Source organism: Strix uralensis, chromosome 5, assembly GCF_047716275.1.
Source record: "Strix uralensis isolate ZFMK-TIS-50842 chromosome 5, bStrUra1, whole genome shotgun sequence".
NCBI lineage: Eukaryota > Metazoa > Chordata > Aves > Strigiformes > Strigidae > Strix > Strix uralensis.
Genome location: NC_133976.1, coordinates 70,349,813 through 70,373,615, shown reverse-complemented (window position 1 = coordinate 70,373,615; position 23,803 = coordinate 70,349,813). Strand labels below are relative to the sequence as shown.

At 45.9% G+C, this 23,803-nt stretch overlaps 2 protein-coding genes across 6 annotated transcripts in view; one reads left to right on the top strand and one right to left on the bottom strand.

Moving 5' to 3' along the window:
* Positions 1-2,779: 2,779 nt before the first annotated feature.
* Positions 2,780-10,844, bottom strand: LOC141944624 (aldo-keto reductase family 1 member B1-like). Its single transcript, XM_074871532.1, has 10 exons — positions 10,704-10,844; positions 9,909-10,076; positions 8,523-8,639; positions 7,172-7,249; positions 6,398-6,520; positions 5,827-5,927; positions 5,564-5,645; positions 4,971-5,054; positions 4,130-4,212; positions 2,780-3,429 (listed from the first exon to the last, which is right to left on the bottom strand). Exons 1-10 carry the CDS (start codon positions 10,767-10,769, stop codon positions 3,387-3,389), a joined length of 945 nt encoding a protein of 314 aa, XP_074727633.1. The 5' UTR covers positions 10,770-10,844; the 3' UTR covers positions 2,780-3,386.
* Positions 10,845-10,912: 68 nt separating this feature from the next.
* BPGM (bisphosphoglycerate mutase) overlaps positions 10,913-23,803 on the top strand; it is a 28,988-nt gene continuing 16,097 nt past the window's right edge. Inside the window, exons 1-2 of one of the 5 annotated variants that reach the window (XM_074871546.1) lie at positions 10,913-10,968; positions 23,503-23,595. The gene's annotated coding sequence lies outside the window, so the exon portion shown is untranslated. Of the gene's footprint in view, positions 10,969-21,730; positions 21,913-22,326; positions 22,572-23,502; positions 23,596-23,803 lie in introns of those variants that run through there. The other 4 variants (XM_074871545.1, XM_074871544.1, XM_074871543.1 and 1 more) reach the window with 4 other exon arrangements.

Genomic DNA, 23,803 nt, shown 5'->3' with positions numbered 1-23,803 from the left:
TGAATCACACTGAATGCTGCTGCCTTGTTTTGCCCAAACATCTCTTTGTTGTGACTGAAGCTTAGAGGTGGGCCGAAGTGGCTGCTTGCACTCACACTGTGGACACCTAAAGTTAGGTGAGATTAATTTCCCCAGGGAGACTGCTGTATGTGACCTGGGCATAAAGGACAAGTATGGCCAGTGCAGAGCATTTCAGATATGGAACTGCGTTTAAAAAAAAAAAAAACCCAAACCCACAAACACAGCAAGGGGAAAGCACTGCCCCTTGTAAATTCTGATTCTTGTGTTTGCCTGTAAGTAATATTTAACATTAAGATTTGTGCTGCAATACTTCTTCCATATTTTTTTGCCTCATCTTGAGGTTGCATGTTACATTCTTTTGGAAGTTTTGGTTGGAAATATTTGGATGAGCTCCATCTGAAAAGCATATTACATATATTCTAGGGATTTATAAATATATATTTTATATATATATTTTAGAATATCTTATGTGATCTCAATATATCAGTGTACTGAGACAAATATTTGCATGCTGTGTTTTTTTCCTGTTGGAAAATGTAAATGGGTACTAACAACACCTAAAGGTGTAATGTATCTGAGGTCCATTGTCCTGTGTCTCTCATAACCATAACACTCAAGCCAAAAGTGGAAGTTTTGTTCCCACCTCATTTGAAAACAAAAAGGTTCTTTCTCTTTAATCACATAACAAGGCTAAGTTCTTTTTGCTTTTGTCATGGGGTAAGGGAGCACCAGGCAGTGTGACACTGCTAAGCTGAATTCATCAAGTGAACCACTGGAGGAGTAGCCTACAGTAGTTACATATGCACAGGAGGAGTCTTGGTACATATGAGCTATGGCTGTGAAGGTACAGGAGAACAATACCTGGAAGTATTCACAAGGTGTAATATTATGTGTCCCTCACCTACTAGTCCAGTGAGTAGTGTGAGTTTAATCATACATATAGTTACAGTTAACAGAGACCTGGCCTAGCTACCATGCTACCATGCCAGTGAGTCAGCGGGAACACTAGACCAGGTTGCTCAAAGCCCTGTCCAACCTGGCCTTGGCATCCACAACTTCTCCGGGATGCCTGTTCCAGTGCCTCACCACCCTCACATTAAAGAATTTCTTCCTTAGATCTAATCTAATCTACCCTCTTTCAGCTTAAAACCATTACCCTTCATCTTTTCCCTACACTCCCTGATAAAGAGTCCCTCACCATCTTACATGTAGCCCCCTTTAAGTACTGGAAGGCTGCTATAAGGTCTCCCTGAATCCTTCTCTTCTCCAGGCTGAACAACCCCAACTCTCTCAGCCTGTCCTCATAAGGAAGGTGCTCCAGCCCCCTGATCATCTTCGTGGCCTCCTCTGGTTTTGCTCGAGCAGGTCCATGTCCTTCTTACACCGGGGGCCCCAGAGCTGGACACAGCACTGCAGGTGGGGTCTCACAAGAGCAGAGTAGAGGGAGAGAATCCCCTCCCCCAACCTGCTGGCCACACTTCTCTTGATGCAGCCCAGGATACAGTTGGCTTTCTAGGCTGCGAGTGCACATTGATGGGTCATAGTCAGTTTTCCATCCATACTACCCCCACATCCTTCTCCACAGGGCTGCTCTCAATCCACTCATTGCCCAGCCTGTATTTGTGCTTGGGATTGCCCCAACTCATGTGCAGGACCTTGTGCTTGGCCTTGTTGAACTTTGTGAGGTTTGCACAGGCCTGTCAAGGTCCCTCTGGATGGCATCCCTTCCCTCCAGTGTCAACCAGACCACGCAGCTTTGGTCGTCAGTGAACTTGCTGAGGGTGCACTCAATCCCACTGTCCGTGTCACTAACAAAGATGTTAAACAGCACCGGTCCCAACACTGACCCCTGAGGAACACCACTCGTCACTGCTGTCCACTTGGACACAGAGCTGATGACCACAACTCTTGAGTGCAACCTTCAAGCCAATTCCTTATCCACTGAGTGGTCCATCCACCAAAACCATGTCTCTTCAATTTAGAGACAAGGATGTCATGCAAGACAGTGTCAAACACTTTGCACAAGTCAAGGTAGATGATGTCAGTTGCTCTTCCCTTATCCACCAACACTGTAACCCTGTCATAGACGGCCTCTGAATTTGTCAGGCATGATTTGCCCTTAGTGAAGCCATGTTGGCTGTCACCAATCACCTCCTTATTTCCCATGTGCCCTAGCATAGTTTCCAGGACAATCCACTCCATGATGTTGCTTGACACAGAGGTCAGACTGGCCTGTAGTTCCCCAGGTCTTTTTTCCTTTTTAAAAATGGGGTTACGTTTCCCCTTTTCCAGTCAGTGGGAACTTCAGACTGCCACAACTTCTCAACTATGATGGATAGTGGCTTAGCCATTTCATCTGCCAGTTCCCTCTGGACTGCTTAACACAGTCCCCCCCCCTCTTCTCCCAGTCTGTTACTCTGGGTTTTTAATAGCCAGATGTCAGCACAGGCTACCAACCAAGTCAGTCCACAGTGGTACCACTGTACAGCTTTCCATCAGTTTCAGGTGCTGGTCTCCTGTTACTTGTTGATCCAGGATCTATAATAAGACTTGTCATTCTTGACTGTTCTTGTCAGCATTGCTCTGTCAACCAAAGCTCATTATACCAAGTTATTCAACTTCTGATCAAGACAAGATCTTCATGCTCCTGTGACATCATTTAAAATTAAGTATGGATGATGGTTTCCAATGACATTGTTGATGCAAGTGGCTTGGTTTGTCAATTTTTCATATTAGACTAGAACTTCCAAACCAGCAGTAATCTAAACATTTTTTATTTTGGATAAGAATAAAATTGAACACAATCTCTGCCCAGTTTCAGCCTGTAAAAGAATGCGACTGAAGTAAGGCCCAGTGTGAGTTGGTATGCATCTGTAGGTCTGGACATTTCTCCCATTTATTCTTTCCCAGAAAGCTTTGGGCTATGATCTAAAAGGAAAATTAATTGCTGTCTTTATCCTCAATTATTTGTTATTATTATGTAGTTCATTCTTTTAGGATGGATCTTTCTTCTGTGCTAACATATCCTTAACCTGCAGCCCTAAGTGGCAAGACAGAAGATTAAAAAAAAAAAAAAAAAAAAAAATCAGTTGCTGGTTCATTCTTCATGTTTTCTGCTTTGCCATTTCAGCCATGCAGGGACTCTCATCTAATGAGTGGAGCATTATTATAGCCCATATTTTGTTCTTCAGAACAATTTTACTATTTCTTTCCACCAAAGAAGAAAAACCCAAAGTCACTGAATACATATACTGTGCCTTTGCTGGCAGGAGATGCACAGTGTGCAAGCTACATAGTGGACAACTCTAGGCAACGCTAGAAGCTCAGACCCCAGAAGCCTGCAGGAGGGCAGGATAAAATTATCTTCAGTATTCTGCATTGAAAGGGTACTCCTTGTGGGTTTTGCACCTGGAGAAAATCAAAGAGGAAAGATTACTCTCAAGGCTGAAGTAAATGCTATATAGAAATGAGTGTATAGAGGAGCCTTCAAGGGAGGCTCTGAATTGTGTAAATGCAGAATGACTTTAAAAGGCTTATCAGCATAGAAATGTCATACATGACCAAAAAGTTCAAGTGTTTTTCTATTATTCAGGCACTGAACAGTGGTGGGACGAAGTTACTTTCTAGATAAAGTTCACACTGCTTACAGAGAAAACAGCAGTTTCTGTGGCCTTTCAGCCAATACTTCTTGTCTTGCTATAGGCTTCTAAGGTGCACATCTGCAAGCAGTTGTTCATACTGCACTTCAGATGGTCATTCCCTCCCCCAACTACCTATGTAAGAGCTGACATCAGTTTAAAACTGCCTGATGCTCATTTCTCCAATATGGACATAGCCAAAGTTATCAACTAGAACGCTCCTTTTGAAATTGCAGGCACACAAAGTTTCCTCTAGAAGGGATTCACAATGAATACACAGTATGACTTCCACTCATCCTTCAGTCAGTAAAGTGAAACTATAACTCCAATAAGATGTTAAATAACAGATTCATCCCCTAAATGATTTCAGATTTCAAAATATACCAATTTAAACATCTATACCAGTACTTGTGAGATCAGAATAAAGATTGAAAAATGTAAGAGTTTGAAGGAAACAAGCTGTCACTTACGTGATCATTTCACAGATCCTCCAGTTTCTGTTTAAGCTGAGAAGAACTGCCATCTCCTCTTTGGTCAATTCAAAGTCAAACACCTAGCAAGAGAAACAGCTGGAAATCACCTCTTTGAACAAATCAAATCAGAAGCAAGAATCACAAGATTAAAGAACAAGTTCACATCAGAAAGGGTGCTGGTTAGAAACGATGGTTTCATGAGACAGGGAAAGGAGAAGTATCTGGATTTTTGAGACTCTACTGGCGGGGGGAAGAAATAAACAAAAAAGATTGCCAGTTGCAGTTACGTGTGCCAGCTGTTCAAAGATGTTTGGTAAGCACCTTAGTGTTGCAGAATGCCTCTATCTGTGGAAGATGCATTTCTCTCCAATTCCAAAGAAAGATCTGGAAGACTTTCATATTTCAGTAAATCCAGCTGTGTTACTTCTGAAATCTTGATGTCCAATATCAGGAAAAAAACCCTGATTTAACAGTCAGAAGAGCAATGTGGCTTATTGACACCAGGACTCTTCCCTTAACATTGCTTATTCTATATTTTGAGGAATGTTACTGCACTTGGGCTCCAAGCAAGCCTTGCCCGCCACTTCATCCACAAGTCACAGAACAAGAGACACTATGTAAGGTGGCTGATAAGGTTATCAGCATACTGTTTCCAAGAGCTCTGTATCTTTTCTCCAGCTCTAGTTTTCATTGTAGCCCTAGCTTCCAGACAGAGAAAAAAAGTCCAGTCCTCCTGCTGGAGGGCCTGGGAAGGGTGAGAAAGGGTCACTGCTGGCTCTGCAGGGGGAAGGCACGCCATCCCTGAAGGGGAGCACCCGGCTTACTTGTAATCACTCACCTTGAAGTTCTCCACAATGCGCTGTGGTGTGACAGACTTGGGAATCGCAATCACATTTCTCTGGATCTGGAAGCGAAGGAGAACCTGCAGGAACAGATCACTGAGTCAGAGAGGATGTCTCCTGCTCTGGAGGAAGCAGAGCCTGCTCCAACAGCTGTTTTCTGTAAGCTATAGCCACTTCTGCAGAGCTGCATTTCAAATCATTCCCACCCCTGTGGCTGAGGTAGCGCTTCCTGGAGAGCAGAAAGAAGTGGTGGAGGCCCACATGGAAGGCCTCCTTTCCCATCCAGTTTTGGGACAGTCAATTAGTTTTTTCCTACCTGGGCTTTTAGCAGTCTATGTGAGGCTTTCATTCTCTGCAAGAGGACTTGAGAGGGGAAGTGACATCTGAAGATGGGTCAAGAATCTTTTCCTGGCTGAAGGCCAAAGAGATACTAGTAGCATATATTGTAGGCCACAGAGTAGGCAACCTGCACTGCTTGTTAACACAACAGAGCACTACAGTTCATAGGGAACACTGAACCTTCTCTTCAGACAGTTTCCTTAATGGCCGTGTTACAGGAAGTTGTACCCACTGTCCAGCACCTACATACCTGTGCTGGGGTTTTATTGTGCTTGGCTGCAATGTCTTTGATCTTGGGGTCATCCAGAAGGGAAGGCTCCTCTGGATTAGCCCTACACAGAGAAAAAAAAAAAGAGGAAAAACAGCAAAGAATCACTCCAGAATGATTCTACTTAGCATGAGTAATTTAAAAAAAAAAAAAAAGTAAAAAAATGTATATACACCTGCCCCATTACTCATTCGATTAATCTGAATGTTTCAAACTTAAACCACACCAACACACTTGGAAATTACCTGTCAGGGCGTCCAAGGGGACAGTACGCTGTCACAGTGATCCCTTTGGACTGGCAATAGTTGATCAGCTTCTCCTGGGTGAGGTATGGATGACATTCGATCTGCCAACACAGGAGCAGTGACTGACAGCTGTAGAACTACTGTAGTGTTCCCATACTCCAGAGATTTTTTTTCTGAATCCTAATTTCCTAATTACAGGCTGCCTTCATCCTAACCTGCACGTGGGCACCAACTTTTCTATTGAGTCCTTAAGTACTTTTTGTATTTTGTTCTGAGAGACTTTATAAAAGTCATTGGTTACAGTCAGAATGATAGCTCGTGTCTAGATTCTTTATCCCTCCAGAGAGTGTTTCATAGAAAAATACTTCAGAATTTGTAAAAAGTGGTTCAACAAGGTGAGACAAAAAGGAAATATTCTGGTCCTTTTTGTACTGAGAAATATCCATGGAGCAGGACTTAAGAGTAAGTGCTATGTCTATTTTGTTCTCCCTTTTTCTATCTCCTCATTCAGCTGTTATCAGATCTTTATAATCCCTGGAAACTATTCACCTGCAGTCACTTTGCAGCTTACCTGGTTATTTGCAGGCTTATGCTTCAGTCCCGGCTTTTTCAAGATTCTTTCAGTCTGCTCACGGTTAAAGTTGGAGATGCCAATGGCTTTTACCAGACCAGCATCCACCAGCTCTTCCATGGCCTAACACAAAGTGGAGTAAAGTCAGCACCCAGTGTACAAGACACGACCTGAACACATTCTTCCTGATGTGGCTTGTTTCCCTTCATGGGCAGCACAGAGTAACTGTTTGGACTTGACACGTTTTTGATTCTCAAGTGGAAAAGTGGATACTGTTAGTATCTGTGCCATGTCTTCTATCACTCCAAAGCTCAAAATCATTGTTGAGACTATGAAATTCACTGAGTTACACAAGGAAAAGATGACTAACTCTACTATTGTCACAACACTGGAGGGCTATGCCCTAGGAGGAGGGCAGGATCACAACCTAAGCATCTACTTCTGCAAGATCTGTTTGAGCAGTTCAAGAACTGCATGAGAACTGCAGTGAAGAACAATTGTATAGTTATGGTTGAGTAAATAACTTTCTCCAGCCTCACTCTGGTCTGCAGATCCACTGAAAATGACTGTGTAGCTTGGTGACTTGAGACACTAAACCACGGTGAATAGGAATAATAGCTTGACTAAGCATGCACATTTTTAAAAGCTACCACATACTTTTGTGAATTCTTTCCAACTAATTGTGCATACATGCATAAGGCATTCTGTGACTTCTGAAGCTAACGCCACTGCTGAAGACAGAAGACATGACTCTTCCACTGTGGCTGAACTTACCTCCCATGTATGTAGAATATCTGTATTGCTGGGTATACACATGCCTTTGTCATCTGTGGGAAACAGCTCCTCTCCTGCCTGTCAGTGACAAAGAAAATCCTTGAAAAATTTACTGAGAAGTTCGCTTAATATCACGAGAGCTCACAACCATGATAGTTTAAACTCCTAGTGCACGCAAGAACACTAATTCTTGTCTACATTCAGTCATTCCTTTGAGGAGCAGGAGGAATTTAAGGCATTTTTGCCTGTGACCACTCCCATAAAGACAGGTTTTTCTGCTGGACCCCTCAAGTGATGACTCGCCCAAACACCTACAAGGAAACAAACCACTCAGAACTATAGCCTCCAGTCTCATACATGTTCATTTCATGTATTGTTCTTTTGTGCCCACTTAGAAGGAACTGTTTTGTTCTTTTCCCAGAAGGGCATCAGGGACCTAGTTGGGTACTAGGAACACACAGCTTTGGCCTACACAACACCAGATCTGCTGAAGAGAGGTACTATGTGCAGTGACAGTTCTTCCATGACAAAGCTCAGTGTAATGCCACTAATACTAGGAAAATTAGAAGAGCCTTTGTGTACAAGTTATGAAAGGACACCAAAACTGAAATATATTTAACAGCTGTTTGCTACTCTCACCATGAGACAATTTCATTTCCATGGTTTTGTTAACATAAAGCTAAAATAGAGTATGAAATAAAGATGAGCATCTCAAAAACAACAAGTAGGATGGAAACTGATCGGACTGTAGCAGGACAGAAAGACTAAGACTAGAAAGACTGAGACATCAACTCTTTCACTAACCTGTGAAAGAGTTTAGGCCCCCAAGAAGTTTCACCTTTTGAATTCCTGTCTCAGAGCAACACTAAGACTCCTACAGGCAAGGTCGGCTCAATCTGTACTGTATTAAGGACTTAGTGATTAAAAAGAGAAATGAAAACCAGAAATATTTTCTCTTGCTCTGTGATTCAATAACACAGAGGGGAAAATTTCTGACAGGCAGCAAAGTGCAGCCCTCCCTCCTGCAAGGGGTAATTTTGAGATGAGCATACATTGATTTGTAAGAGAAAGGAAGAGCAGCCTAGTTTATGCTTGCAGCTGGGAGACCTGCCCCTAGTTTTCAGACCATCATTTCCAGGATCAAAGGGGTATGCAAGCAATAGTCTCAGAGGCAAAGATCAAGAGCCTGGCTCATGCAGCCAGAGTAAAGCTGAGCACCACAGCAGTGCTGGTGCACACAGACACGTGATTGTCGTTCTCAGCCAGAGCAATTGTTGGGCTGTAAAGCCATGTAGCTCTCCAAAAGCCGTAGTCACAAGAAACAAAACCAAGGGCATTACTATTACTGTACCTTCAAACCAAAAGGCCAGTGCATGAGGTAGAGATCCAGGTAATCCAGTTTCAGGTCAGCAAGAGTCTTCTGGCAGGCTCCCTTCACCAGAGGTTTGTCATGAAACGTACACCATAGCTAGAGAAAAAAAAAAAACAAGGCACACTGTGACCTCCTGCATTAAAGCTCTTGCGTGCTCTCCTGTACAGGACAGGAATGCTCTATCATCTTCTTTGAAAGGTGATGTGGAATGAGGCCATCCTAGCACTCTTCAGATGGGGCCTGCTCTGTGATGGGACTGGTCCATGACACTGAAGGCAGTGTGTGCAGTGGCAGCACAGGTATTTGAGCAGGATCATAACAGACAAAATCCTCTGGTTCCATTACTTAAGACATAATTTGTGCTCCCCCCTTTTACACAGCATCTGCCTTGGCAATAGGTGGCTTTTAAATGAAGACATAGATCTGTCATTCCTGAGGACGCATAAAACTCCTGCATTAAATTTAGCAGGCAAAGCCAAGAAAATATAAGACAAGCCACAAAGAAGGGGTTGGCACCAACCTTTACTAAGGTAAGAAGCAACTTCAGAATCCAGCTAAATATCCTGTTTTCCTTAGGAAGCAAGAGAAAGAGAACTCACCAACCACACCTGCCTTGGGACACATGTTGAGCAGATTACACTGTCCCAAGGTGCCCAGAACCTCATCTTCTTCACACAGCAGAGACACCCCTTTGGCAGGGCTGCGGGCCCAGCTGCTGGAACAAGCACCAGGCACTGCCAGGCTTTTCTCCTCTGCTGGCTTTAGCAGTCAGTGAAGTGCCATTACCAAACTGGTTCTGCCTCTGTATCGGTCCATGACACCAAGTGGTCTCAGACCTCTGCATCACGGGTTTCTACCTTGCTTGGTGCTACCTGGCCCACCCTACCTTTTCCTGCTTCCCTTCCGCATCAATTGGTTTGCGGGTATGAGATGCAGAGCTAGGTTCCTCCTCATCCATCCCCCAGCACTTCTGGGTCTCCTCAGCAGAGTGCCAGATCACAGCAGGGCTGTGGTGCTCAAGCTTCCTGTAGCTTTTGCAGGGGGAAAATCAGAGCTTGTTTTCCTTCAGTGTTATTGGGTTGACTGGGGAAGAAAGCTGCCACCAGACAGTTAGCATAAGGGTGATTATTCTCCCTGCTCAGAGCTCAAGGAACATACTCTTCCTATCCAGTGGCTACAACAATAAATATTATTATCAGTAGACAGGAAAGAATCAAACTCCATCAGTGTTCTGATGAAGTGAAACAATAAAGTAGTATCAGGAGTGATCTCATTTACATTATGAGCTTCTCCAACTACTTTAGTTTCCTACTGTAAAAAAGGTAAAACCAGCTTGTCCATGATCCAAGACCATCTGATCCATACCTTACTGACAATGAAGAGGTCACTTCGTTTCACAACGCCTTCCTTGATTTTCTCCTGGATCCCCTCCCCAACTTCCTTCTCATTCTGGTACACGTAGGCGCAGTCAAAGTGGCGGTACCCAGCATCGATGGCAGCCATCACTGCAGCTTCCACCTTACCTGGGGGGGACTGAAGGGGAACAGGGCATAATAGGTCTTGATTTGGGATTCTCACTTGCTGCTCCTTCGGTAGTTAGAGAGCAGGTAAACACACAAAGGGGCTTTAAGAGGAGCTTTTCCATAAAGCTTTCCTGGGTACACATCTCAAGCACAGGCACCTGAGCTTAAAGCCAGACTCCAGCCGTTCCTCTGTTCCCCCCACCCCGCTCCCAGGCTGGGCTCTGAAAAGCCTTTGCAGAGCTGAGGCCCCAACACCAGCACCGTTCTCCACGGCCGGGCCCAGGGCTCCTCACTTCCCCACACCGCTTCTCAGAGGAGAAGCCCCCGGCAGCTTCGGGCAGGGATTTAACCCAGTGAGGGGCCTCAACCCAGGCCGCGGTGACCCGCGTCCCCGGGCAGGGCCCTGCAGCGGTGCCTGAGCCTGGGCTGCTGCGAGGGGGCAGCGGGCAGGGAAGGACCCTCGGTGCCAAGCGCCGCAGCGGCAGCCCCGTACCGAGCGGGGTGCCCCGGCGGAGACCCCGGGCCCGGGGTGTCGGTGGCGCCGGCAGCGGTACGGCCCCTCCGGGAGCGAGAGGCCGCGCAGCACGGCGGCAGCCCCGGGCTCCGCTGCGGGAGGACTGGCTGCGGGCGCAGTTACCTTCCATGTGCCCAGCCCCAGGAGGGGCACCTTGGCAGCAGCACCCAGCCGCACGTAGGTCGCCATGGCCCCACGCGGGAACACGCCCCGCGCTGCCAGTACAGCCCGTCCCAGAGGTGGAGCCCCCCACCCACCCCAGCGGCTGGTAGCGCTCGGCCTGCCCCTCCTTGGCAGCCAATCACCGCTCAGGTCCTGCCCCGATGGCAGCGCCGCCCAATCAGGAGCAAAGCGGGGCAGCCAATGGGGGTCCCGGCCGGTTGCTATGGTACGGTATGGGGGGACCTATGGGGGGACCTACGGGGCGGGGTGGGGGGAGCAGCGCGGGCAGCGCTCCCTGGCTGCCCCCAGCATCCGCTCTCTCCTTTCCGCCCGCCCGCCGCGGCCTGGCTTGGCGTTTCTCACCGGAGCCGATGGCCTGGTCAGGCGGGCCCGGCGGCGGCGGGTGGCGGCGGCCGGAGGAGCCGCCGGCCGGAGGAGCCGCCGCCGGGCTGGGCCTACGGCAGAGCCGGGCGGTAAGGGCCGTGCAGGGGCTCAGCGGGCCTCACACCGCCCGCTCCAGGGCAGGCCAGCCGCGGCTCGGGCGGGCCTTCTGCTGAGGCCCGGCTCGTGTGGGCTCTTGGGAGAGCTGAAGTCAGCTAAAAGTCGCGGAGGTGATGACCCCCACCCCCGGGGTGCGCCCTGTGGACCTCTCCTCCTGGTGAAGTTCCTTATCAAAAGAGAAGCGCTGAGGGCGTCTGTGACCGGATCCGGCTTGTGTTTGTGCAGGGTTCAGCTCCTGCAGCGCCCGGTCCCTGTGCCACAGGTTGTTCATGTGTATCTTGCTTGTGATACGTGCTGGGGTGTTGCAACACCCTGTTGCAGTTCACCCTGTCGGTTACCTGATGGAGAGCCTGTTTCATTCAGTGGCACTTTGGCCCACGGTTTGTCATTGCTAAAGCCAAGGGGTGACCCAAAATGAGTCAATAAATAGGAGTCCCAGGTTAGGGCATGAGGCAGAGGTCTCTGGCTCTCAGCTCATGGAGCTGCTCCCTCACTGCTGGCCGGGTGTTTGTGTGCTGTGAGCCATGGGCTGACGAAGGGCTGAGCTCTTTGGCTGGAGCAGTGTGTCCCCATGACAGTGATGGTGGCCTGGGCTGGTCCCAGGAGCCTTGTGACCCTGTGTGCTGATGAAGCGAGACAGTTAAGAGAAACCTCGGTATGAGATTACAGACGAAGAAGTAGGTCCTTTTCACGCACACACACGAAGATGATGGTATCTGTGCTTCACAGGCTGGGAAGCTAGGCACAGGGGAGAACAGGGAAGTTCACACAGGGCATGTGTGGCAAAGGTGAGAAGTAAAATTAAGTCCCCATTTTTTTCTGATCTTAACAGAACCATCTGGTAAAATTCAAGAGTTGCCTGTTTTTTCTTTTCACTTTTACTTCTCCTTGTTTTATTAGTACAGGCAAGAGGCACATCTCTATGGCTTGTTTTTTTAGTGGCCAATGCATTCACAAAGGAGAGTTTCATAATGCAGAGAGAGACACGTGAGTGTAGAAAAGGTATCCTGTAGCTACGTGGTCATTGTGGATGTCATATATAATTAAGTGTCATAAACTGATACATCATTTTGCACAAAAATGGAACAGAATCCAGGTAATGGATGGGAAGGTGTATTTTAATGTTTGCACACACGGGGGCAGAGTTAAACTTGTGTGTGACTGCTGCTTTTGAATTTCTTCGATAATCTGTCAGCAGATTGAATTGCATATTGCATTCCTCGGATTTTGTAATAATGAGAAGGTGGAAATCTCTCTTCCTCTGTCTCTTTTCCTAAAAAGGATAAGAACAAAAAAAAATGAAGGTGGGTTACATTTGTAATATATAAAGAGGCATGAAAATTTTCTGGTAAAGACTCAAAAGATACAATCTGAGTTTTGAAGAGGAAATTAGCAATTATTACTTACGTACATACTTTCTGAATTGTCTGATCCTTAAATTAAAGGCAGAGAAAAGAATTTCCTTTTCCCTGCTGTGTTTTGCACTGAAATGTGTGAGACCGCTTTTCCCACCTCAACTTACCACTCTGTCTCAAAGATGTTGCAAAACTTGTACTTTTAAGCATTGTTATATGTGGCGGGGGAAATCAAGTCTATTTTCTCTATTCTGTTAACTGGGCACTTATTTACAACATGTTGTATATCCTAGAGGAACAGAAAGACTTGTCTAAAATTTAGAATGGTTGGATTTACTATGACGGGAAACACTCTAGTGTGCTCAGCACCTTCAGCTTGTTTTTGACGGCAGCAATCAGTGGGGATTGTGGGCTGTCTACAGCTCATAGGAAGCAGTATGCGCTGAACAGAGTTGGGTTGTTAACTGCACATTTGCGGCCAGAGGCTACTTCCATTGGGAGATTTGGTATTGATTCAACAGCATTGGAGAAAGCTTTTTGTTAAAATGTCTGCCAACAGTGTCAGCTCTCTGTTTAGCCAGTCTAATACCAAACTCTGTCTAACCAATTTTGTATATTGGCCCTGATGTTCTCAGAATGGCTGGACATCATGATTTCAACACTGTATAAGTCTTCCAGTGCTTCATCATGGAGATCCCCTCTGTTCCCCCCGCTGCAGCTCACGATGGCCATGGTGGTGGTTTGGGCACAATGGGGGAGACAAAATTCCTCAGGATCTGCATCCCAGCCTTGGCTCGAGCATGTTGGTGTCTGGGGGAAGGAATCAAGAAAAGCCAGAAGAGTAAGAACTGACCTTTTCCTAAGTACTTTCCCCAGTTTGTAGTGTAAACCAGTGGGCTCAAGCTGATCGAACAGGTGCTGGGATATCATGCCAATCTAAGAAAGCAGAGCTGCTAAAAATGCTTTATGGCCTTTCTTATACTTTTGCTCAGTCACCATGTGTCACCCTCTGGAGAGAGATGGAATTCCCAGGAGTAGTCATATTCTGACATTTCCACAGCATTGGACACACAAGAAGCCTGGAGGGAACTTAATGGCTTTAAACTGCAACAGCAGAAGTTCAGACTGGACATTAGGAAAAAATATTTCACAGATAGAGTGGTCAGACAGTGGAATAGGCTGCCCAGGGATGTGGTGGAGTCACCATCCCTGGATGTGTTTAAGGGTCGTTTAGATGAGATGCTGGGGGATATGGTGTAGGGGAGAACTTTGTAGAGTAGGGCTGATGGTTGGACTCGATGATCCCAAGGGTCTTTTCCAACCTGAATGATTCTGTGATTCTGTGAACCCCTGCCAGTCTGGCTCTGAAGCTGTAGTAACTATTACTGTTACAAATAGAGGAAATAGGGGAAAGCCTGTAGAACATCAGCTTGAAACTACGCTGAAGAGGAACCTTTTAACTTAGCAGAACTGCAGGAAACTACAGTTTTGAGAGCTACATCAAATGGGGTAGTTTGGTGATAAAGAGAAGTGTAACTTGCCAGTAAGTGGGTACCTGAGGGTAAGTAAGACAGGAAGAGATAGTTAATAAAACTGTCAGGCACTGGGTAGCAGACCCCTGGAGGCAGTAAAGGAGGTGTTGACAGCAGACAAGGGCAAAACAAGACATGTTCACATTATTCCCAAAGTATAATACGGCTACATTTTCTTCTGAGTCTTGTCAACATGCAAATCTTGAGCTGTTTCATTACATTGATGTAAATGCCTTTTTTGGACACATATCAGTTGAAGTATGTTGTGTATTGATTTAGCTTAAATCCATTCCTTACCACTTCAGTTAAAACAGTAGAAAGCACTCTTCAGCTGTGGGAGTGCACCTCCCACAGACTTAGCGTTAATTTAACAGCACCAGTTTTTGAACTGGTTTAATTAAACTGCAACTTCCTGGCACAGGTCAGGACTGGTTGCTGTGGAAGCAGAATCATGTCAGTGACTTTTGTGTCTTTTCTCAAACTTGTAAAAAGAAACCTTCTGATCATCGACTGGAGAGGTGGATTCATGTTGGACTGGCAATTACTTTGCTTGATTCTCTCTAGGTCAAGCCCTGTGACAAGAGCAGGTACCAAAGCATCAACAAAGACCATACCTTCTGTTATTTCTGTGGAAGAATGGGCTTTGTAATGAGGGGATAAGCAACTTAAGTTGAATAGGAAGGACACCATGGCCAGCTTCCTAACCCAACTCATCCAGAAATGGAAAATTTGCCCATCCCTGTCCTTACCTACATTCCTGTCCAGTTCTGTTGGTAGGCATGGTTATCACAGGAATGAGATTTTCCTCTCTTGTATATGCAGACTGTAGGTTTTCCAAAGCTCATCACTTTTGAGAGCAGCCTGCTATTTTTCTTGCCAAGTGGAGGCTCTTGTCCTTGTGGAAAAAGATTTTCATGCTCCATTTCAAGTTTCAGCAATCAGCCGTGTCTAGTTTTGACAAGAAAAGGGGTGCTTCAAATGCCTTAAGAGTGGTGGAAGGGATATGTTTTCCATTTGTGAAACAGAAAAGTGTTGAAAATATTTTCCTTATGTTTGAAAAACAAACCAAAATTAAGCACACAGTAAAACCAATGAGTTCATCTTGATGAGGAACAACATGAAAAATACCACTGTGGAATCTGTGCAATTAGAGCTGAATAGAAATTGCTTTATAACCTGAACTCATACACAACAGGGGAGCCAGATTGTTTTAGCTGACTGAGGTACTCCGGTTTTGTGAATACAAGAGCAGAACCTCATGTGGTCTTTCTCCTGTCACATGGCAGGACCCATGGGCAATATGAACGTTTAGTGGGGATGTGGAAGGTCAGTGATTCCCACAAAAGTTTGGGTTATTGTCCTTCATTAATCCATGGATCTGCAGTTATTTCGCTGTATGCTCCAGGTTTGCTGTAGGGTTGGTCAGATGGGCTTCCGCACTCTCAGCATCTGTCATTTCCAGAAGTAATTCAGGGCATGCAGGGAGGAGGCCATAAACCAGGAATTATTCTGGCAGGATGCTTCCAGCTATTATCTTGTCTGGGGATGCCTGTGTGTGTCCTGTAACCAGAACATGTCTGTAACCCAAGGGGCTGGGAAAAGATGGTGGTCAGGTGTGGGTTGTTGCAGAAGACAGGAAAATTAATTTGGCCTGTGTGTGCTCCCAGCTGCCCCCATAAACTAGGTGTAACCAAGAAGACCAGATAAAGTGGCTTCTTCATGTCTAAAGTTTGTGAGCACCTATATCTTTAGAAGGGCAAGAGACCTTGGTCAGAAAGCATGGGCATCATTTTATGGTATCTTTCTAGAGGTATTGTAAGCCTCCCCCCGCAATAGATAGTTTGTTACCAGGTATATGCTACTTCTGCAAATGCCTCTTAAGAAGGGCAGGACCATAGTCCCCAGACTTTTTTCTCAAAGATCCATTGAATTGATCTTGGCTCAGTTACTTATTTGGTATATTGCAGATGTGGACTTTGACAGGGAAGAATAATGATGGCAGTACCGAATGTTTAAATGAGTACTTGACCTATCCAAAATGCTAAATGTTGGATAGTGTCTCCTATCTCTGGGAAGCAGAAAAGTGTCTTTTTTTGTAATATAAAAAGGAGATACTGAATTACAGGCAAAATATTTTTTCCAGGCTCTTCTGTGGACAGCTAGATCTGATGGCAATAGAGAGGAATAAACTATCTGAATCAAAAACCAGTGGAAGTCAGGCACAAAATTATTTAAATGAATAGATTTCCATGTAAGTAAAACAGGTGTGAGATGAAAATTAGAATTGAAAAATTCTGGGAAGTTGGATATCCTGACTCTCCATCTATGCATGATTTATTGGTCCTGTCTGCCTTTCCACTCATGCTCCTTTTTTGTTCAAGAAATGAGGGGAAGCATGAATTAACTTGTGATACACAGCTATTCATTTAGCAACTTCTAAAGTTTCCCAGGAAAACATCCTGTAAAAGAGAGGCCTGATTTTGTTGCTTTTTAAAGTCAGGAGCAACCCCAGTGAATTCTGAAAAGTTACAGTAAAGTAGAACAGTGTGACTCAGTCCTCTTTATATTACCTAATCATGACACATAGGACAGATTTTTTTATATAGGAAGCTCATTTTTGTGCTCCATTCAAAACCAAACTAAACATCAGTCAGGCCTGTTTTGTAAACTGGTATGCTGCAGGAGAGCCACATACCATGGAAAGAAACGTAAGTAGCACAAGACAAATCTTTGTGATTTGTAGAGTGTTTGTGATAAAACAAACCTAATAAATACAGACCGAGATAGCTCTGCACACACACATCAGCGAGTTCTTAGTTAACCCATGGCTCATTGTAACATGGAAGTAAAAAACATTAGAGCAGCTTTTCTGAGGTGAACCATTAATTTTTCACAGACATTGGTACAAGTGAACTTGAATATGTCTTGTGTGTGTTTGTTGTTCTCCCCATTCTCTGCAATGACACTGGAGTTCCCATTTTACCCTTTTGGTTATATTTTCCCAGATTCTTATGTGCTGTTACCATGCTCTAGTATCAACACTATCCAGTCTGTTTTCTAACTAACTTATCATGCCTTGACTAGACACCACCTTGCTGCTTCCTTTTTTACAGAGGCCCTTTAAAATTATCTCTTCCCAGACAGTTTCTTAGTGACGTCTGATGTCTGCAGCACTTTGTTGATCACAGGGAAAAAAAGGCAGATTCATCACGTTATTTTCTTTGCTTTTGATACTGTTACAGTAAGTTAATTTGTACAGTATTATGACTAGAAAACAGTGAAATGCCCCAAACCAAAACCTGCAATGTAAACCACTCCAAACCCACAAAATTTAAAAGTGAACCTTGTAGATTTTCAACTTGTGTTTCTTGCTCTAGAAATAGGAAAACTTTTGTTTGTGAGAAAATTTTGTTTTCCTACCTGTCGGCACACTGTACAACTTATTTTATAGCTATTTTTGGGAGCTAGAACTGTATCCATGAGGTCTCCTTCAGTACATTGTGTTCTGTACACTTTCCTGTAGCAGCTAGGCACCTGTTGTGGTAAGGTGTTTATTTAATGATGTCCATGTAATGGTTTTGAGGGCATAGAGAATGTAAGGTTTTTCGCAGGTGTATGTTTTCAGCTTGGGATATGCAGAAATAAAATACTTTTTTGAGTTAAGATTTCAGATGAACAGACAGAATTCACATGTTTTACTTCAGAATAACATTACCAGTATCTAGCCATAGGGATTACGTAAGAAATTCAGTTCCCACTTCAGGTTTGGAATACGATGCCTTACATAGCAGCTTCCCTCCATCTGTTTTGCATATAGTGAAGGCTTTTATGTATTTTCTTCCTCTTTCTCAGTCATTTATTCGGTACTTAATAATTCAGAAAAACTTCTGCATTTACTTAAAGATTAAAGCTATGATTCTGGTGACAAATGCAGGGTTAGTTTAAGTGCTTACACACTCACTTTTTTTTTTTTTTTTTGACAGATTTTCCCCCCAAGCAATGGAGTTAAGAGTTTAAAAAAAAAAGTAGAATACTTTATTTACCCTTCACAGGGACTTAGGCTTCTGGTTTTGACATAAAGAGAATCCATGGGTGAAGTTATATATTGCCTCCATACCCAAACAGGATGAAAGCCGCACTGTATTTACATATGAAAGCAGCATTGTATTAGGCACTAGTAAAACAAAAGGTGAAAAAGGCCCTTTGCTGAGAGCTTAAACTGTAATTGGGTGACTAACTGGTGTGCAAGGTACGCCTCACTGCTCTGTCTGGTGCACCCCCAAGTTTTAGGTAATAAGAGGCTTGGTTTAAGACGTGGTGGTGCGATATATTGGCAAATAGGGGTAGGTGTGTGATGAAAAATTACCCACGCACAGGTATGCTTGAGCCAAAAAAATGTTGACAACCACTCATCTGGTTAATGCAAGACGCGGTGAGTGGCTCTAAGAAAAGAGACAAAAGTAGGACTGGCATGTCCTTGCCTGCTATGTGCTCTCTGAGCTCTGATGGAGAAGGCTTTATTTGCCTCATATTATAGACCAGAGTGTAGTGTATAGAGATGTATGGAGGACTTCAGGCCAACAGGACTGTGCAGCATGTCACGTGAACTGTGCTGTGATCTCAGGACAAGAAAAAGAGCTTCCAGTCCATAAATACACTTAAGTTTGCTTGAGATTCAGCTAAACAAGTGGGTGTAAAGACTAGACTTGGGTGAAAACATGATATTGATATCTTGTGGACTTGCAGTCTTCCTGGGATGGAAAAATGGAGTTGATTGAAAAAAGCAGTGAATAAAGTGGTCTTTTAAACTGGAAAAACTGAATAAGCAGAGGTGTAAAAAGAATACGTAAGGAGACTGAAGGCGTGATGGATAAGATGGCTGTGGTGTTACAAGGAAGGGTATCCTTCCTGGGTAGCACTGTCCTGCTAACAGGAAGATTAATACACTGTGTGGGCTTCCCAGGCCCCTGTCCACATTGCAGTTGATTTCTTGCAAGAAATAAAGCTTGTGTTTAGTTTACAAGAGAACACATAACCACTGTATTGAGGGATGATGGGCAGGGAGATGGATGTAGCCAGAGTGATTTTACGGTGTAACAGTTCTGAGTCCTCTTGGGGAAACAAGGAGGTGTTTATGTCTCTGTGTACTGTGTTGTACTCCCAGACCCTTCTCAATACAAATTTGGCCTCAAATGAAAGTGGACCATCAGAATAGTTGCAGAGGAATGTGAGACAACAATAGCATGGATAGCAGACAGAGAAAAGATGGAATCTAGGACTTTTGTAGATGAAAAACTGTCAAGTGTTGAAAATAGCACGAATGGGCCTGCATCCAAGAAAAAGGTGAGGTTGGGCATGCATCTGGGTGGCAGAGAGAATGGGCATGCTGCTGGCAGCAACCAAATATGGAAAGGAGTAGGGAGAGTCTAGGAGGGAAGGCACAAATTCATGCAGTAGAAAAACACCCAGGAGGAAGTTTTAGAGAGGAGGTTTCAGAGTTATTAAAGAGTGTGAGGATTTGATTACAGAAGTTTCTTTTGAAGATGAAATTATTAATGAAGACAGATCATATAGCAAATAGTTCTAAACAAAGAGCTCAGGCTCTTCTTGAAATTACAATGGGTATGTCTGCAGTGCTCTATGGCAAATACTTGATCTAGCTTTGAACAAAATAACTATTCTATTAAGAAGTACCAAGGGCGTTATCAGTAAAGAACACTCCTGTTTGCCACAGTTTTCATCAATCATGAATCAGTCTTTTTTTGTTCCAGTTCTGTTTCCGTCTGTTCCTGCCTTGCTCAGCTTCAGGCCTTTTTTCAGTGTGGTGCAGTTGTGCTGGTGTCAAGTGGAAGTTTATGTGTTGAGGAAAGAAGTTTCCTGAACTGCTTCTGCCATAAACATTCCAGCTAAACTCTACAGCCTGGAAGGGCTCCAGAGCAGAGACCCTGAAAAACACAGCCCAGCTGGTCTGAGAGATTATAGTTGCCAAATGAGTGTAGCTGTCTGCAAGAAGTCATGTATGGGGATATGGCTTTGACTCTTCTGTCCTTGTGTAGTCAAGGTCAGATCAAAGTCATTAGGCTGTTTTTGCCATGCTGATGAAACGGTCTTGTTCAAAGACTAATGGAGATAAGAAATCTGTATTTAATGGCCATGGAGGTCCTGGCACATGGCACGGGTTGTTGTCTACTCCCTTGTAGTTATGACTATATGCCTTGTAGGCATATAATGTTTCTTTCTGTTAATTGTATTCTTAATAATTGAAGTACAGCCAATACATAGTGCTGATGCTCAAGAATAGATATTTTTCTTTCTATCTCTAGGACCTTTGGTTCTTTTCCTTGCAAAGTCAATCAACCAGTTTGCCTGTGATGCACCCATATTCAGAGCTGTACCACTAGTACATTTGTACAAGAGGAGGCAGGTTTGATCTGACTGGAGGCAGGATGACTGCCGGTGTGTGATCACGCAGTGTGATGTGGGAGCATTTTTCTTTACCAGTTAGAGCTGATGGGAGGCAAATCAAACTCTTCTGGTACAGTGAACTTAAGAGTACTACTTTGATTACATAGGCTGGACTGGCTTTATACTGTAGGTTCTGGTTTAGGCAAAGTCGATAGAGATGAAAGGTAATTGTTAACATTAAAGCTAGTGGGTGAGGTGAAGAGGATTATATGTGTAAGTGCAATTCCCATCCAGTGGAAATATTTTGCAGAAGCAGCAGATTTAATGTGGTTCTGTATTGAGGTCAGGCATAGCTCTTTTTATCAGGAAAAGCATTGAAAATGTTCTCCCTGAGATGCAGAATGCTTTCCAGAGCTTCCCAGATAAATGAGGAACAAAGTCAGTGCAGTAACCACCAAAGAGACACAGGATGCTGCTCACTTACAGCCTGGCCACTCTTACCACTTAGCACACTTAGTGCTATGCCGTGCTGAGAGCCTAGTGAAGCAGTGTTTCAGCTGGCTGGTCCTTCTTTCCCGCTGACAGGTTAGGATCTAATCCCTGTAACTGCAAAACAAAACACCCTTTTTCCTCACAGCACATTAGAGACATTAACACCTCTGCCCCAAATTTTGTTAAATTTCCTTGTGTTGCATTTTTCTATGGGAATCTGAGTCCCCCATCTTTCATTTTCATGCACTATCATTTTAACCTAATAAAAATGGAAGACCACCTCCATCTCTCTTGTAGAGAGGGTGATCGAACACGTTCGGTATACATTCAGTTTGTGGCCCTTTAAACTTTACATTGTGGTTGTTCCAGGGTAAGCACTTGCAGAAGAAAATGTGAAACTGATTATGTACAGAAGATGTGCTCTGATTCTTTTTAAAAATAAAAGCAGACCTATGGCAATAGAAGCAGTAAAGGACACCACCTTCCCACACCATTTCTCACCACAGCTGCTCCGTCCACTTGGGTTTGATTACTTTGAACTGGAATTACAGCCTGTGAGTATGAGGGTAGATAGCATGATCGTTAAGAAGACTAACGTCTGTTTTTTTTTCCTGCTGATTTCATTATGAGTAATGAGATTTTGGACCCTTGCTTCTCACCAAAACCAAAAGGTCCTCAAGCCAGAAGAAAAGGAGAATCCTGCCTGGGGAAACCCCCGCCTGCCTGACCCTGCGCCCTGTTTCCTCCCCTCGGGGAACGAGCGAGAGGCTGGACGGCAGCCCAAGGCATCGGTGCTACGCACGGCGGGGGCTCCGGGCAGGGGGGGCCCGGCGGCTGCGGGCAGCCCGGCTCCTTCCCTCGCCTCTTCCCGGAGGCGGCAAGCGAGTGAGCGGGCGCCCTGCTCCCTGCCGGCCGCTGCCGCAGCGCCCGGCCGGGCGGCGGGTGAGGCGGTGGCCGGAGGCAGCCGCGGCTCGGGGGGCGCAGAGCCCACCTGCTGCCGGTGCGGGGTTGGCCGGGCCGGGGGTGGTTTCGGGGCTTTGGCTGCCTCTGGTCTGCTCTGCGCAGGCTGCCGTGGCCCCGTTTCTCCGCGTGGGTGGCGCCGACAAAGCGGTCAGCATCGCCCACGCCACTGCCGCCTGCGTTTGCGCGTCCAGAACCACGGGGGGCACCAACACCTCTGCTGTGACCCCTCGCAGAGGAGCGACCTGCTCTCGCAGGACAGGGACGCCACGGCGCCGGCATCCCCAGGCTCCGCCGGACTGGGAACCGCGCGCGGCCCCAGTCGGCCCGGGCCTGGCTCCCTTCCGAGCGCGCCCGTGGGCACCACGCCCCCCGCGCGTCACCGCCCGCAGACCCGGCCTCATTGGCCGAGGGCGGTGCTCATCCTCTGGACCAGCCAATCAGACTCACGCAGCTTCGCGGGCGCGGGGCCGCCGAGGCCTCATTAAGACGCGGGGCCCAGCCCTCCTCTCCCGGCGCGGCGGCGGCGCGCGGAGGGCGGCGGTGGCGTTGCGGGCAGGCTGCGACCGGCTGCGGTAATCCCGGTGAGGCAGCGCGGATTTAGTCCGTTAATTCTCTGAAGACGAGCGTGGGGGGAGGGCGCCGGAGTCCAGGGCGGCGGGGGCCCTCCCTCGGAGGGGTTGTGCCGGCGTTCTGGGCCGGCCCCACGGAGTGGGGTTGCCGGGGCCTGGGGGAGACTCCCTGAGGCGGGGAGTGCCAGGGTGTACGTGGGCTCCCTTGGCGGGTGCCGGGGCCCGCACCCGGCCGGTTGTGTGTGGTGGATCCTTGAGGGGAAGGGACGGTGGTGCGGGGGCCTGGGGCAGGTAGTGGCTTCCTGAGGGGGCCGTAGCTATGGGGCACCTCGTGTGTGTGTGGGGAGTTGCTGCCCTGCTAGCGGGTAAGTCTCTCCGTTCTTAGGGAAAGCTGAGAGGGACACAGGTGGACTGCAGACCTCACAGGAATTTGTATAGAAGGGCTGAGCAGGTGAGCTTGTGCTGGTTGGGGTGAGGAGTCCTGGAAACGACTTCCTCCGGCAGTTAGACCTTAAAACTATGCTTGGCTAAAAACTCTGCGGATGTAAGATGTTGTCCAGAGCACCTTGCTCTGTTCTGTGCTGAGCTGGAACTCTGTGTTTCTGTTCCCGGTCCAGGTATGCTGGCTGTATCCTCCATGGTGTCCCAGAGATTTTAGTAGATTTCTGTGCACTAGAGCTATAGTAGTTGCCGTTTAAACAGATCTTGGGGAGCAAATGATATCCTGGGGCATCTGGGAGACAAGAAACTTTGTCTTGTTGGAAGTGCAGGACCTGTGCATTTGCATTTTTTTGGGAGAAGGCAATTGGTAGCTTTCCCAGCCTGTGCAAGGGGTGTGTACTCTATTTTCTTACAGTTCTGAGAGCAACTGACGGTTGTCATAACCATTTGCACTTATGGCTTCTTTTTGTGTGAGTACTTGGTGTTTATTCTCTTCCTGCAGGTAACTAGCCAAGAGTGTGTGGTGGCCTCTGTATAAAGCAGCTCTTGAGTCTGTGCTGAGATTGGTGTAGGTTGTTCCTTTGCCATAGGAAAGGTGAGTAGGATTACTTCCATGTGTTGCTCTAAGGCTTTCTAGCTTAAATGATTCCATAAGTGGAATGGTATTTAAACAACCCTGTGACTGCCAGTCCTTCCTAAATTTGTTTAAGAACGGTGATTCTGCCTAACCTTTTATATAACTGGAGTTTATGGTCCCCAGATGATCTTGAGTCTTTGTATGAGTCTTTTTTTTAGTTATATTC